The sequence below is a fragment of the Phaethon aethereus genome (genome assembly GCF_964289735.1).
Source record: "Phaethon aethereus genome assembly, chromosome: Z".
NCBI classification, from domain to species: Eukaryota; Metazoa; Chordata; class Aves; order Phaethontiformes; family Phaethontidae; genus Phaethon; species Phaethon aethereus.
The window spans coordinates 39,315,950-39,332,437 of NC_138577.1; the positions used below are offsets into that span (position 1 = coordinate 39,315,950).

The 16,488-nt window shown below is 36.1% G+C and overlaps 1 protein-coding gene across 2 annotated transcripts in view; it reads left to right on the forward strand.

Moving 5' to 3' along the window:
• Window positions 1-16,488, forward strand: part of DENND4C (DENN domain containing 4C) — a gene marked incomplete at both ends in the record, with an annotated part of 54,509 nt that overhangs the window by 11,325 nt on the left and 26,696 nt on the right. Inside the window, 15 exons of one of the 2 annotated variants that reach the window (XM_082013628.1) lie at window positions 713-954; window positions 1,787-1,853; window positions 2,534-2,592; window positions 3,952-4,096; window positions 4,452-4,627; window positions 7,968-8,068; window positions 9,533-9,751; window positions 10,745-10,890; window positions 12,033-12,068; window positions 12,209-12,339; window positions 13,161-13,293; window positions 13,776-13,982; window positions 14,664-14,792; window positions 15,520-15,664; window positions 15,996-16,142. In XM_082013628.1, coding sequence (XP_081869754.1) covers window positions 713-954; window positions 1,787-1,853; window positions 2,534-2,592; window positions 3,952-4,096; window positions 4,452-4,627; window positions 7,968-8,068; window positions 9,533-9,751; window positions 10,745-10,890; window positions 12,033-12,068; window positions 12,209-12,339; window positions 13,161-13,293; window positions 13,776-13,982; window positions 14,664-14,792; window positions 15,520-15,664; window positions 15,996-16,142 — 2,083 coding nt within the window. The remainder of the gene's footprint in view (window positions 1-712; window positions 955-1,786; window positions 1,854-2,533; window positions 2,593-3,951; window positions 4,097-4,451; window positions 4,628-7,967; window positions 8,069-9,532; window positions 9,752-10,744; window positions 10,891-12,032; window positions 12,069-12,208; window positions 12,340-13,160; window positions 13,294-13,775; window positions 13,983-14,663; window positions 14,793-15,519; window positions 15,665-15,995; window positions 16,143-16,488) is intronic. The other variant, XM_082013627.1, reaches the window with a different exon arrangement.

A 16,488-nucleotide genomic window follows, 5' to 3' on the forward strand; every position in this document is an offset into this window, starting at 1 on the left:
ACGGGAAAAAGGAGTAGGGACCTAACTCCCCAAACGTGCATGCGTAGCATAGTTTTGCAACGCCAGCATTATGTAAATGTAGTAGATAAGCAAGGAGGCAGTGATTTCTTGGAAAATGTGTGAATATTCATGTCTTTAAGGTACATAAAGGATGAACTTTTGTTTCAGCGCATGTATGTTAGGAGGTGATATCCCCCATGCATCCAGCGCTGCAATAAAGATATCTGCTTAATAACACTTTGATGTTATTAAGTTTAAATTTCTTTAACTTTTTTTGAATCAAACTTGATGAAAATGAAGTCAAGGCTAAAATAATACTATTGTTTAGTGTGGTAACGATAGAGGAATTTACTGAACACAAGCATTTCATGAGTGGGGTGGATTTTGTTGGGGTTTTTTTATTAATTTTTGACCATAAGGATAGAATTTTGTCACAGCATGCAGTTTGGCTCCTTCCCTTTTAATTTACAGAGCATGAATACTTTGAGAAAAGTGCAGTGAAGAAGTGGGAGAGAGGCACAAGAGTCCAGAGCATTTAATTTATAAGAATACTTTGTGTATGTTACATAAATGAAAAGTCATTTCACAAACTATCAGCAAAAGCTCTATAGTATGCGTTCAAACACCAAAGACTTCAGGATGCTTCAAAAGTTCTAACGCAATCTCCTGTTAAATACTGGGTCTGCTCAGCTGTTTTTTCTTCAACTTTTAGGTTTATGGTGCTGCTATTCAGTTTTATGAGCCTTATCCCCGGGAGCTCCTCACAGAAAAACAGCAATTGCAGCTAGGTCTCCTGACAGCTGTAGAGAGGAAAGTAGTTACTTCCAAATCCATCAATTCCAACAAGTGCATCTGCCTTCTCTCACGCTGGCCTTTCTTCGAAGCATTTCGAAAATTTCTTATGTTCATCTACAAACTCTCTGTCTCTGGACCTCATCCTCTTCCCATTGAAAAGTACGTAAAACATTTTTCAAGTTAATGTGGGAAGATAGTTCTATCGGTTCAAGAAGTCACGTGATTTATATGTATCACACACACTTAGTTCGTATAGTTGCTCCATTCTCTTGCTTGCACTGTGTAGCTTATCTTGTACAGATAGAAATTATTGCTGCTTCTGTTCAACAGTAGTGGCTCTTGCAGTGCCAGGAAAGTGAACTGGATTTTGTTGTGGCTTTTCTGTTTGAATATGTCAAACCTGGTTATCTTTATCTTTACGTCAAACACAGAAAATGGCTGAGCTATAAAATAGATGCTAACATTTGCAGTCCGGCATTTTAGATCAGCAAATGTAAGCTCAGGGACTCTGTGCATTAGCAATGACTATCTGTGTCTGTTTCCAAGCACTGCAACTAATGTAGGTATTGTGTGTGTTTGTGTGTTTGTGTAAACTTTGTAAAAGATGCTTTTCATGGAAATACAATGTTACCTTCAAAACGGTATTGGACGTCTGGCAGTGAAGTATATACTTTCTCTTAGCTAAGCCTCATTAGAAACTCCATAGAATGGGGTTAGGCTGCCTGGGATTTTAAATGGCTTGCATAAATGCTGGTGCGTTCTTATCTTTTGCATACATGTCGGAAGCTGCCAGTATTAATTTTCATGCATGAAATGTGAGTGAATGAAGCTTCTTTGTTTCAGTTTGCTTAGATAGGCTCTTGAACTTATCAACATAGTAAATAAATCTTAACAGCCTTTCTAAAACATGGTACCACAGTAATTCCACAATGTGTTTCAGTCCCTAACTAGTCCCCAGTGCTGGTTTTCTAAAATCTTGTCTTCTTTTCAGGCACATATCCCATTTTATGCACAATATACCTTTCCCTTCACCACAAAGGCCAAGAATTCTTGTGCAGGTAAGGAAAACACTTTCTTCCATTTTTAGTTGCAGTAATGGCAAAACCTTTTTCTTGCTTTTGAAAGCCTGTTTTTTTCCTTTAGGCTTTTTACTCAGCTTTGAATACCCATGTGCTGGAAGGGAGAGGGGAGGACATGGGTGGGTTGGCCTTCTCTTTCATTGATGGAAACCTGGGGTAACTTAGCAAAGGAAATTATTTCAGAATTTAGGTGGCGTGGATGGCAGCAGCATCCTACCTGAACTTTTGAAATTTCTGCCGTATATTACCCTTTCATTTTATAGGCACCATTTGAATTACCTTTGGGGGATGGAGTTGGTGTTTGTTTTTTCTGTCTTTCTCTCACTTGTCCACCCACTACTGTGGGTCAGAGGTTAGTCCCCCGGGGCACTGTCTCTTGTGCTTCTCTGTTTAATCACCTAGCAGCAGTTACATGTTCAACACTGAGTCACAGACAATTTCCTGTAACTTCTGAGAATCGTTTCAGTGACTAATACAAGCTCTGTTGACCTAGTGAACACAATTCCCGAAGATTGTCTTGATTGTGTCTTTTGCATAACGTTGTGACTCTGTGTGCCAGGCAGTTTATGAGACTATGGGTATACATTTATATTGGAATATTATACTGTATTAACTTTGGAGTCGTCCTTATCAATCACATACTACTTTATGTGTTTCAGCTTTCTGCCCATGATGCATTAATACTGTCCCAGCCAGTTTCAACACCATTGCCATTAAGGTATCATAATTAATGCTTTAAATGTATGCTACTTGAAAAACTCAGAGGCGAATAAGAATGAGTCATAGAAGGAAGCCAAACATTACTGCAGTATTATTAGATCTTATAAACAGAAAGCTCAATACGTATTTATAATATTAAACAGTGTTGCCTTTTTGACATAGACCTGTCCCTTGTGGAAGAGTAATATCACTATAATTATCCTGAAATAAGAACGAATTGCGAGATTATTGTAGGAACTCTGAAGAAATAAGAAGCAGGCTGTGAGGAAGAAAATCTGTATTTAAATAGCTTGTATTTTCAGAACCAGTGTACTAAGCAAAAATTTTTTTAAAAGCATAGATAGACTGTTTGTTATCTTGGTTTTTTTCCCTTTTGGGACCCAAGAGAGACATTTACATCAAGCAGTTATGTGAAATCAGTGAATGCACTAGTGTGCAAACATTTCAGACATTCAAAATTATACCTAAAAATTGGTATTTGTGCATGAAGGTTGATGCAGTCTCTGTGGATACTACCTGCATCCTCTGGGCTGGAGCTTCCTATGATTGTGATGTGGGCTTTTGTTTGGATGATTTTGTTGATTTTTTTGTTTGTTTGTTTTTAAGATAAAAATGAAAATATCATTCCTTTTAAAATTTTTTTTCTCATTAAACATTATCAGATAATAGTCTGTATGCAGAAGGATTGCATTTTTAATCACATTTCTTAGACAGCGTCTTAAAGTAAAAACTTGCAGCAAGCCACCAAACTGCAAAGTAACATGTAAGCACTTTTCTAAGGACAGATTTTACACCCCTGTGCTCTTACAGATGTCATTACAATTCCTAAATGTGTGCAGTCTAAAATAAAATGCAGTCTAAACTGTAGAAACTAAAGGCATATTGCTATCAGAATGGTGGATTGATTTTACTTGACTACTATTAGAACTTGATACTGTGATTCTAAGATCAAATGGATTCTCTGGTTCATTATTTTTGCCTAAGGTAACACATCATATGAAACTACCGGTGTTATTTGTGCTTGAATTAGTTGCTAACCAGTTAGATCAGTTTTACTGTTATATGCACAGGCATCTTGTCCTCATATGAGAGAGAGCACCATAAACAACACAAACTCAGCAGTAGCGTGGCATAGCATATGTTTCTTTAGGAATAGAACTTGAATTTAGGTTTCTTTGTGGCAGTACAAGTGTCATATTAAGGTGATATCTACCTGTCTGTCTAATAGCTATTTGATACATGGTAATATTAGTATCACTCAACTAGCTGGTCCCAAACAGAAGTTTGATAGTAGTGACTTTATTTTTTTAATCCTGTAACATTCTTATTCTCTTCCCCCTTCCCACCCACTCCTTAGTGGAGCAAACTTTAGCACTCTGCTCATGAATCTTGGACCGGAAAACTGTGCCACTCTGTTACTCTTTGTGTTACTAGAAGGCAAGATCCTCCTCCATTCTCTTCGACCAGCTGTGTTGACAGGAGTTGCTGAAGCTGTAGTAGCTGTAAGTACAAAGTGTTCTGTACAGCAGTAAAAGAAATCAGTTCAAACTCCACAGTTGTTACAAGGCTTTTTTAAGTTAAATTCATTCATGCACTAAATGATAATTTTTCTCAGCAATATGATTTAATTACAGTGCCCTAGCATGTCTTATAACTATTGCCATGATCAACATTTTTGCACAGATAACTAAGAGATGTGCTGTAAATAAGTGGTCAAACTTGAAGACTCTTGTCTGACAGTGTTGCAAGGCTTTTGGCAATTTAATTTCAACTTGCTGCATGTAACTTCTTGGGTTTTAGTGTAAAATATCTGTTGTCTTGTTTTAATGCATTGATTTCATGTAATTTTCCCTTCAGATGATCTTTCCATTTCAGTGGCAATGTCCATATATACCCCTCTGTCCTTTGTCTCTGGCCACCGTACTCAGTGCACCTGTTCCATTTATCGTTGGAGTTGATTCACGGTACTTTGATTTGTACGATCCACCACAGGATATTGTGTGCATTGACTTAGACACAAACATGGTGTACATGTAAGTTTATGGAGTTTTTACATTTATCTATAGATGGAGAGATTGCTGAAATGTTCAGGAGATAGAACTATTAAACACTGTGTTATCCAATATGATTCGTTTCTTACTGTCCTTCGTTCTTTTTCTCATTTCTAATCCTTCACAGCAAATTAAAACTAAGTCATGGGTCAACACTTGGTGCTGCCTATAAAAATGTCATGCAGGTATTAATGTAAATTTATAGTACACAATGGTAATGTGTTCTGGTTTGTTTTTCCACTTCTAGTACTGCTTATTAGGGAAATAGGACAAAAGCTAGAAAAGAGGAAGAAGAGTTGTGAGGGTTTTTTTTCTTTGCCCCACCATTTCTTACATTTTCACCTTGACCTACCGCTTTTGAATTTCATTTGCCTGTGTTCAGTGACTATTGGCATGAATGTGGGTGCTTCAGGACCCTTCATGACAGCTTTTGATGCTGTCTTCTGCTCAGCAACTTCATGCTAATATTAAAGAAATTTTTCTCAAGTTAAAAGGGCCAAATTTCTGGTGAGATCAATCAAGCAAAATTTGATGTCTTGACTACATTCAGTCTAAAATATTTTCACTTAATTATATGCTTTTAATGCTTTTCTTAAATTGAAGGTATTGCATGAACAGTTTCTTTGTACTTTTTGAGGAGAGGCTAATTCAGAGTAACTTCTGTTTTTCTGTAATATATCTAAATGAGAGTACAGATAACAGACTTGAAAATTCAGTTGTTTCAAGTGTTTAATTTAGTAACTTTATTAATTATCTTTCCATTTTAAATTGATTAGATCATAAATAGAAAGAGGCTTTTAAACTAGTTCAAGGTGAGGGTGAATATCACTACATAAAGTGCACATCTTTTCTCTGTGCCAATATAGTTTTACTTCATCTCATGTCACTTTTTAACTCTTGACTTTTGCTTTTGCTAACTTGAGTTAGAATTAGTAATTTGATATATAGGTCTGTTGAATTGTTTCTTGGTTTTCCTTGTGTCAAAAGGAACCTTCATCTACTGAAGCAAATGTTTCTTTTACATTACTGAAGTACTTTGTTTTATTAGTAGCATTAAAGGAAATAGTAAACAATGGAGCACATTGTGTTTATTTTTTTTCTCCTACCCTTAGTTCCCCATTAAAAACACTCAAAAAGCATTTTCATTACTGTATATCAAAGTGTTATGCCACCAAAAGAATAATTATAATAGGTGTTGTGAAAGAAGAATGTATTGAAGAAACTCAAGGAAGATAACTTGTTTATATGAAGATATTTGCAGTGAAAAATACCTGAATTTTTTTTGTTCATAACTAGAATGGAAACTGAAGACTAGGTTGCAGAAAAATGAAGGAGGTAGAAACAGGGTATTCAGAAGGGAGATAAGGTTGTCAAGATTCCGTTGGGATGACTGCTAGAAAAAACAAGTACCAACCTTACTTGGATTGGTTACTGAACTAAAAATCTACTAGTGGCTGACCTCTTATAAGGCACTTAACTGGAAAGACTTTTGAATCTTTTCTCTTACTGTCTTATAAGTCTATTTCTCTTTCAATAGTCAACTGATCTTTTTTTGCTACCCATTTTGCATGTATCTTATCTGTACCACTTATTCGACTACCAGAGGAATTTAACATCTGTAACATTTGATTTGGGTAAATGAGAAGTGTTGCTACCTGCATTATGAAACTTTTTTAACCTGGAAATGAAGATATTTTTCAGTTTCCAAGATGTGTAGGTAAAACTAATTCTCCATAAAGCACTTTGTGTTGAAGACCATACCGAATTCTAAAATACTGTGTTGTTAGTGAGTAAAGATTTATGTTACATTTTATTTTATCCACATATGTTTCTGCCCCTCTTTATTTCTGTGGCAGTGTTTCTGCCCCTCTTTATTTCTGTGACAACGTTTCTGCCCCTCTTTATTTCTTTGGCAATGCTGCTTTTGTTTTTTTTAGGTATAAAAGCATTCAGCAGCACTGTTGCTAACTTTGAAAGACTGCAAAGAATGACCCTTTCTTTCTGGATGTGAGATTTGAAACGCTTAATATTTTCTGGTACATCAGTCTGTCTAGTGTGTTTTTAGAGCAAGTTTGCTGCTATCTTTCTTATGATAGACTGAAGCTTTATTTACTGCTGAAAAGTACTGAAGGCCTTTTATTCATTCAGCATCTTCCGTAATGCCTTTTTTTTTTTTTTCCCAACTATCTCTGTGAAATTAACATTGAAAGCTGGTTAAAGAAAGTAGCAATTTTAGGGCAGAGATCTGAGAGTTTGTTTTATTTTTATAGCAGGATTTTTTTTCTTTCTGCTCGTTTTGGAAGAGTACCATTTGTAGGCATGCTGTTTTGGTGGGGGAAATATGGGCAAAGGCATCCATGAGCATGCATTTTTTTCTTTAACTCCTGAAACTTTGGCTTCCCTCCTAAGATAGTTCTGTGTTGATGCCACTTGAGCAAATAATAATTGAAGAAACTTTTAACTGGTGCAAGTGCAAAACAAACAGTGACAGCATAAGCTTGGATACTAATAACTGATTAGGTCTTGTGGCCACAAGGTTTGTTGTACTCCCTGTTACAGCAATTCTTCCCCACCTCTGCCTTCTAGAAAGAGGTGTAGGAGTTCTCGGGAGTTAATCCCTACTCTCTCTTAATATCCAACTGCTTAAACAAGGTTTGGCATTGTACCTGTCCTTCTAACAAAGATGAGCATCCCTTTAGGCTGATTTACCCCCTTGTTTAATCAATCACATAATTTTCAACCTGTGAACTGAATTCCCAATCTTCCTAGTCCCTGCTAGCCTGTGGCTGAAGCCAGAACTGAGTTGCCATAGACATGTTACAGTGTACCATAGGACCATAAAGCTATCAGACTAGTCTTCCAGCATTTCGCAGTACCAAGTACATGTTGTATTCCAGACTGTATTTGTATTGGTAGCAGTATGGCAGGTTTATGGTAGTATAGACTTTGCATAGTAATCACAGACAGATGAGTGTTCTGAAATCATATTAGCCAGACTGATAAAAATTCTGATAGTGAAATCAGCTAAGTGAAATTTCAACTAAAAAGTCTAAATCAAATCTTAATGCAGATCCTCCTTACAGACTGGAGAAAACTCTACTCATAACTCAATTTATACTGTTCTGTATCTGAGGAACTGAAATGCTGAGTTATGTCACTCCCTTTTTTTTAAATTTTTGACAAATAGGGACAGTGACAAGATTTCCTTTGAAAATCATTTATTGGTTTTAGTTACTGTGTTCTGAAAATGAAGCAACTGAGGGCTGTGGAAGCTATTATTTTTTTTAATATGGTCTGTATTTTTATATATCCTGTGTTTTAGATCAGATGATAAGAAGAGCACCAACTGGAAGCAATTTCCTAAGAAGCCATGTAAAAGTCTGCTCAGCACTTTAAAGAAACTGCACCCACAACTGGCAGCAGGTGAAATATATAAAATAAAATGGGAAGGTGTAAGAACAGAAACTGCCTAAAGCAGGGAAAGTAAATATTCAAAGAAAATTACGTTTTCTGATACACACCTACAAGTCTTAAATAATAATTAGTATGTAAATGTAAGGACTTCCTTCTATCATATGGAATTGTTTTTTATACCTTTATTTTCTTTGCTGTGACTTCTTAAAGTTTGAGTTGTTTTTTTTTTTAGCCTTTATTCATGATTAATTTATATTTAAACAAAGCTTCAGCTAAAATGTGTTTGGATCTCAACCTAAAACAATATTCACAGTTCTGATCAAAAATAATAGAGAAAATGGGGGTATGAGTGAAATAACATCGAATATCTCAGCTATTGTGCAGATACTGCTGAATATCTCAGATAATGACTTTTCTGCAAAAATAATCAAGTAGCTAAATTTTGACAAAGTATTTTGTCAAAAGAAAAAGCAAAACTGACCATCTTCAGCCTGATGACTTGGACAGGTAAGAGCAAAGCTGTAGCTGACCTAACAGTTTTCAGGTATTGCTTCTTTCTGACTGTAGGTAGTCTCTTTGTCAAGCTTGTTCAGAGTATGTTAGGTTGCATCATGATGGAGAAGGAGACAATGAGAGCCTCATATGTATACAAAACGTACAAAATTTGTAAATTATGGAAACAGAAAGGTGCATTAATTAAGAGGTAGGTGTTCTTGCCTCAATTTTTTTTTTTTTTTTTTGGATAGCCTTTACTTCATCTATTAGAAAACCTCAACTTTTCTTTTGGTTTTATCAGCAGGGTACATCATGCAATCTACCTAATATAGAACTACTTCCTAATTTTAACTTGAGCAGAACCAGTAGTCTTTTTTAGATAGTTTAGATAGTTCTTCTATTTTGGCAATATTATAATCGTTATCTTATAATACTTATTTATGTATACATATTACTCCAATTAATAATTTTGTTCTAATAAAAAGTGTAAAACTATAACTTTCAGCAGTACCTGCTACTATTTTTTTAAGAATGCAAGAGTAAACTCTGAATGTCACCTACTTGGTTTCTGGCCTTTTGTGCATTAAAATGTTAGAATTTTGATTAGAAAAATAGTTTTAAGCCCTCTCTGAAGACTGCACATCTAGAAAGAACAGGGAAAACATGTTTGTGTTAATACATTACTGAAAGACCACATTCAGTTGGGTATGTGGTAACATTAACTTAACTGAGATCCTCCTCCTTGTTTCATGTCCCAGAGGGCTGGATGAGTTAGAAAAGTATATAATCAACTCTTGAGGTAACCTGCCTTTTATATGGGCCAGATCAACTGGAAAATAATCACAGGATTTCTAGTGTTTGTCACTTCTGAATATGGACAAGTAGGAAAAAAAGATCAGTTTTCAGTGTCTTGGAAAAGTTAGCTCTCTTGAATGCGCTGAATTTTAACATAGGACTGTATGTGTTGCTCATTGCTAGTTCACAGGAAAACTCAAGAAGGCTCTGCAGTGGAGATGACTCCTATTGAGGCAGATTTCTCCTGGCAGAAGAAGATGATAGAACTTGAGATGGAGATCCAGGAAGCTTTTCTCCGTTTCATGGCATCTATTTTAAAGGGTTACAGAACGTTCCTCAAGCCAATCACACAGGCACCTTCAAATAAAGCAACTGCTGCTGATTCCTTGTTTGATCATCAAGGTGAGGGTGAGGCAAACCAGTTGCTGATAGCATTGACAGTATTACAACTTTAGGGTTGAGGAGCTGCTTAAGTTTAAAAGGTCAAAGTTCCCTTTGGTTATACAGTTTTTGGCAATATTTAAAACTGCAATTGTATAAAGTTAAACTATTCAAAGTTGATTAGAACACAGATATATGCACATAGAACTGCAATTTTGCAATAGTTTTGGTATTAGAAAAGCTATCTTTCGGTAGCATGATGCCCTCTCTGTGTGGCATAATCCATAAGGGCAGCTCTTGGGAATGAAAAAATATTTCTCAGTTTGTACAAAGAAAAAATGCCAGGAGTGCAATAATGAAAAATAATGTTCTTCATATAGATGGGAAGACAATAGAGAACAGGGCAGAGATCGGAAACATAACAAAACAATAGTCAGCAAAGGTTATCTTATTTTGCTCATCATCTTAACTTTTCAGATCTGTTAATGAGTTGAATGCTAGATAAAATGTCTCAAGTGTTTTGTTTTGTATGTGGTGGCGGTGTTTGGAGGTTAATTTCTTTTGTTTGAGGTTGGTTGTGGGGTTTTTTTCCCAATTACTGGAAGAGAGATTTAAGAGGGGATTTTTAGTCAAAGTTTGGAAAGTCTTAAATATTTTAAAACCCATCACCTCTTACAATAACATAATTTTTATTTCAGTATCGTTTTAACTGTTAGATACTTCTGCTTTTGTACAAGGTCATCATCTCCTTTTTCTTGCATAAAAAGTCAACATATACAGTGAGCACATGAGGGTAACTGCTTGCCAAGTATTGTTAACTATGGTGAAAAATAATTATTAAAAATACCTGCTGTTTTAATCTTCTAAGTGTAAGTAGTGATAAGTGGTTGTTTTTATTGATAACACAAATACTTTATGTGTTAGCACTTAAATATTTAATGTTGACACTTTATATGTTCATTTCTTATGGAACTCATAACTGGTATTTAGTTGTGTGTTCCTTTCTATAACCAGGGTTTTTAAAAAGCAGAGACCGTGCCTATACAAAGTTCTACACGCATCTCACCAAAACGCAGATATTCAGCCGCTTTATTGAAGAGTGCAGTTTTGTGAGTGACAAAGATACTGGCTTGGCATTTTTTGATGACTGCATAGAAAAGGTGAAAAACATGTAGCAATACTATTAAATTACATGCTTCTATTCGTTTTGTGTTATTGTCCCAGTTTTTAGCTTTAAAGGTGGATACCCTTTGTGGCAAGTGTTTTGAGGGATTGGAATTCTTGGTGGTTATTGCTGAATCATTTTCTTCCTTCATCTTCTTGCACGGTTATAATTTTCTGCATTGGTGGAGGAAACTTTTCTTAAAGTCCTGTAGGACATCAAGCTATAAGATACTGTGAGAAGTACCAGTAGCTGACGCTTTAGCACAATGCCATTGTGGAATTGTCTATCAGTGATCATCTGCGTTGTGCTCTTTTTTTTTTTTCACAGAATTGAAACTTAAAACACAAAAACATGCCTAGTGCTCCACTTGTGGTCAAAACTGATTTATGTAGATAAGATCCCCTTTCTGTATTTTATATGAGAAAGATTGCTGTAACCTATTGTTGTTTTTTGAAACAAAGTCTCTTCAGCTTGGTTCTTGTCTAGATGGGTTTATAGCTTCATCTGTAAAATGGTAAGTTCACAATATAAAAATTAGTAGCAAGAGAATTGTATGTATTTTTTTAAGTTGTATATAGATGATTCTTTTTGGACAGAACCGTAATTTTCATACCAAGCTCTTACAGAATGAGTCTTTGATTCAATATTGATTCTGATTAACACTTGTAAACAGACCACAAAATAAGTGTTGAAAAGTTTCTTTGTCTTTATTTTTCTTTCTGCTGAGTATGGGGTGTGCATCTAGACTATGCATCTAGAGTATACTTTGTTTAATATTGTTAATAATTTAAAATAGTTGCAGGTTTTTAATGTGTTGCGTACTTAAATTGGCATATTGAAAATATCTGCAAAGCAGCAGTTCCTTTCAATTAAACTAAATGAAAGCACTTTCCTTTGATTTAGGATTTTGTATTTAATAGATAATGTCAACCAACTGAAAGCATGCAGATTACTGCATGTTCTTACTTTTAGCAAAGGAAGTATTTGAAAAAGAGATTAATTGCTTCTACAGTAATATGAGAATTTAGTGTTTCCTATTTAGTATTTCAGTAAATGACACAGCTTTAACAGAATTATTTAGGACTTTTTTTTCAGTTGAGAAGAAACTCTAATTTTTTTTTTTTTTTCTTTTCCCAGCTCTTTCCAGATAAAGGAACAGAAAAAGGAGAGAAGGTACGTTGTCCTTCAGAATGTTTAGGGATATATACCATACTTTTATATAAATTTTTATATATACTAACATAATTAATGTTAAAAAGGATATTTTATCCCAAAGCCAAACTCTGTACTTAGGGTACAAACTCTGTTTTCAGGTTGATGTAGATTCCATTGAAGATGCCCGGTTGATTGAGCTTGATGAGTCACAAAAAAGTGAACACACAGTGTTCATAATGCCACCAGAACCTCCTGCCGATGATGGACAGGACAGAGTGCCAAAATACAGGTACAAGTTAAAGAGGCACATGTAGTTAAACGAGAATGCTTCTTGTGTTAAGCAGGCCAGATGTTCATCCTGGTGCAAGACTTGCCTTAATATAATGTTCAGAAGAATCTTTATAACTGCCCAGATTCTGTTAAGTTTCTGAAGCTCTAGAAGTCAATGGTTTTTGTGTGTATATGTTTAGGGGAATGTGGATTTTTGTTTTAATTTTTCAGTAACTTCTTGTCAACTTTCTAGTAATACTTCTCTACATGTATTCAGTGTCCTTTCTGTTTGAGCCATTTATGTGTATTTTGTAGCAAATGTAGTGCACTTTGTTTCATAGTGGGAATGTCTCAGGGTGGATAACAGATCTGCCCAGTACTATTGATCTGCAGCTGATGAACCAAAAGAACAAAACAGCCACTCCACTTTTCAGACTTCTTTCATTCAGTGTTTTTCACCTCTGTGCAGGAAGTGTGGAGTTTCAGACACTCTGAGTATGATTTTTCTTTTTCCTGTCTCTTTTGGAGGTCATGAAGTTTGTTTCCAACTGTTGTCCTTGTTAATGATCATCGGTGCTTCCCTGACCTTCATGATACGGATAGCAGTCTGGTTTCCTTTGTCTATGGAGATTTGATGTACAAGGCATCTTCTTGTGATATCTTTGTGAATAAGATTAAAAGGATCTTGCTATCTTATTTCCTTTCTTTTTTTGTCCCTTGGTTCTTTATTCTCCTGTTTGTCAGTACTTTGCATACAAGTTGTCTTTGTATGGCTTTCCTGCTATCAGCAGGTATGTGAAAAGCTTTTCTGTGTTTTGTTTTTTTTTACTATCTATATAGCTATAAAAACTTCCCACGACTAGATTTCAAGCTTTTTGACAGGCCACAGGAGCTCAAGCTCTCCTTCAGCAGACACCCAGCTGGAAGCAGCATTTCAAGTAGTCCAGCACTCATGGCAAAGAGGACAAAACAGGTCAGATGAGTCTTACTGTAATCGCTGTGTGAACACTGAAAGATATGAAGTTTTTTGGTAAAATTGCCACTACCTATTTATACTGTAAGTTAATATTGTTAGAGGTTAGGTCTTTGTAACTATTGAGAGTCAAAACTTAAGAAAGAAAGAAACAGGAAGCAACAAATAAACAAATTAGCATCTGAGATTACAGTTTATTGTCAAACCCATTTTTAAGCTTTAGACTGTAATAGCAAACAAAAGGAAATTAAAATTAATGCTTGGATGGGTAAGAAAAAAAAAGGAGATGATTAATTCCAATGCTAATTTTTCCTTGCAGAGAGCCTTAATAAGAGAGTGGTAAGAAGGGAGCTTCAGTTGACTGTTTGCCCATTATTATTAAATGCTTACTTTTAAGAAGCTGGTATCTGAGTTAGTAATGGCTTCTAGATTCAGGATGTTACATCTCTTTTCTGCTTTTTTGTTTTGTATCATCATTGCAGGAGATAAAAACAGCCCATAAATTAGCCAAGAAGTATTATGTAAGCCCCCCACAGTGGGCTAAGTGTCTCTTCAGCCATAGTTACAGCCTGTGGTTTATTTGTCTGCCAGCCTACATCAGAGTTGCACATCCCAAGGTCAAAGCACTGCAGCAGGCATACGATGTTCTAATTAAAATGAGGAAAACTGATGTGGAACCACTAGATGAGGCAAGTGTGAATAAAAAAATGTTACTATGAACATGGAATATATGACAAGGTGCAAATATAGCGTGTTTCACCGCCACCACCAGGTTAAGCATATTTATAGTTTGTCCTGTTTTAAAGCCATCTTGAAATGATCTCAAAGAAGCCTGCTTAACTAGGGCAACTGGAAATTAATTTCCTTTTTCATCACCAGTGTACAGTCAGCTGAGTCAAGTATTCCAACTTAGCATTGCTAGTCTTCTCCCAGACTTCTTCAAGAAGGAAGTTCTTAAATATCCCTATTTTTTAAATGCAGTTTGACTTAATGCTTTGCAGCCTTGCTGAACTGAAGAGCTAATGGGTTTGTGTGCAGCATACCATTCTTTCAGTAATATCCACAGGCACACAGCAGCAAGTTACCCTGCTTTTTGCGTGGGCGTTTCCTTCCCTCCTTTATTTTGCAAACAGAAGAGCCGAGTGGAAAAAAATTCAGCATTCTCAACAATGTGACTGCTGATGTTATTTTGGCTCATGTGATTTCCTGTTTTATTTTTGCTCCCTCTTCTGGCTGAGTGTTATGTACCGAGTAGCTGCTCTCACATGGCTTTCCCTCTTACATGTGTAAAAGTTGGAAATCAGGGAAGAGCTTAAGCTGTCTCAAAATCCTTGTCATCAGTCCACTTATGCGTTTCTCTATCTTGTCAGGTCTGCTACAGAGTTGTAATGCAGCTCTGCGGACTGTGGGGTCAGCCTGTTCAGGCTGTGAGAGTCCTCTTTGAAATGAAAAATGCTGGAATACAGCCAAATGCCATCACCTACGGTTATTACAATAAGGTAAGAGAAGTCTTGATGAGGAATACTGGACTAATGTCTCTCTTGCTATTGTCACTCCCCTTGTCCTGTAGTATGTTTTGAAGATTGTTTCTTACAGCTCTTCACTTGCATTTGCTGATTCTGTTCGGCAAGCAATCATTTTGGACATGCTTGTGGGTCACTGGATCTACACTGTATGGTTTTACACTGTTAGGTTTACATTCCTGTGCTCTTTGGCTAACCAAAAATTCTGTTGAAATATACATTTATAGTGTTTCCATTTCCAAGCTTTGGAACGTATCTAGTGCTTCCATGTCAAAATGATCTGTTTGTAGGTGTATCCTTTAATTAGCAGGTTCCAAGATGGATGAAGGATGTAATTAGGCTAGTTGAAGTAGCCGCTGCCTCTTTTCCTTGCTTCCAAGTTCTTGTAATATCCTAATGAAACTTCTTAGTAAAGTAATAGGAAAAGAAGTGCTACTATGGTCTTTTGTTGCTACTGAAGTATATAAAGAAGAACAAAACCGACCTTGTGTACTTTATCTTGATCCATTGTTCATTGTTACTCAGCTATTGTATCCAGAGCTGTGGGATAACAGGGAATAGCTCATAAAAACACAAATATTTGTCCTTCTTCATGTAATTGACAGGAAATGTGTTTTTTGAGTATGGAAAGAAAAGCTTTTCACTGTACTGTGTTTCTTAGTGTAACTTTCTTGCTGTTTTTGTTATTGCAATGTCTCTGCAGGCAGTTTTAGAGTCTCCTTGGCCTAGCAGTAACCGCAGTGGCATATTCCTGTGGACAAAGGTACGAAATGTAGTTCGTGGCACAGCACAATTTAGGCACTGCTTAAAGAAAACAACACAGAGCCCACGAGTACCTGTGATATCAGGTAATAAATTAGTTCACATGGATTTGTTTCTGCTGAGCAAGAGCATGACATGCTTTCTGAGGGATTGCAGCTAATGTTGTGGCTTTTACAAGTGGAATAGCTTTCTTTAAATGTATAAAAATCAATAAATGCTAACTTGATGCTTCAAAGAGTCTTAGAATGTCTTTCACATACTGAAGAATTAATTGTCTGAATTCCATTGCTAGAATTTCATACTCTTGTTTTATATGTGCAAGCAAAAGTATTACTGTTGTCTGAAGAGGTTAGATTTGTTTAAAAACCTGCAAAGTTAAATCATCTCTTACTAACCAGCTCTCGTTCATGTCTTTAGCTCTGCGGAGTACCACAGGTGGAAGTGATGGGGACATGGTGAGCCATGGTAGCGTGGATAGTTCTAATGATGCTAACAGTGGGGAGCACACTCTCTTCGTCAGTGACTTAGTCAGGCTTGATTCCATTGATAATCACTCTAGCACAGGTACTAGATTCTGCTGGGTTTCACTACTAACAGTCCCCAAAAAGGCTTAATTTTCTAGTCTCTTGTTGATTTCCCCTCCACAACCATCACCTTCCCCCCTTGAGGCTGTAGAGAATGAAGCATGGAGTTAAACTATGTAAAGAAGAAATACACTGTGGTTGAATATTACTTCTTTACCACAGATCATGCTTCTTTTTTAGTTTGGAGTGAACTGTAGCAGAAGTACTGTTATGTCAAAATAAATTTCTTGCTGTGGTCTCATGAACCTTGCTTTTTGTGCTAATATTCAGAAAAGGTATGAAGCATCTAACATATGAGTCTGTTCAATTTTTGGATAATGTTATTT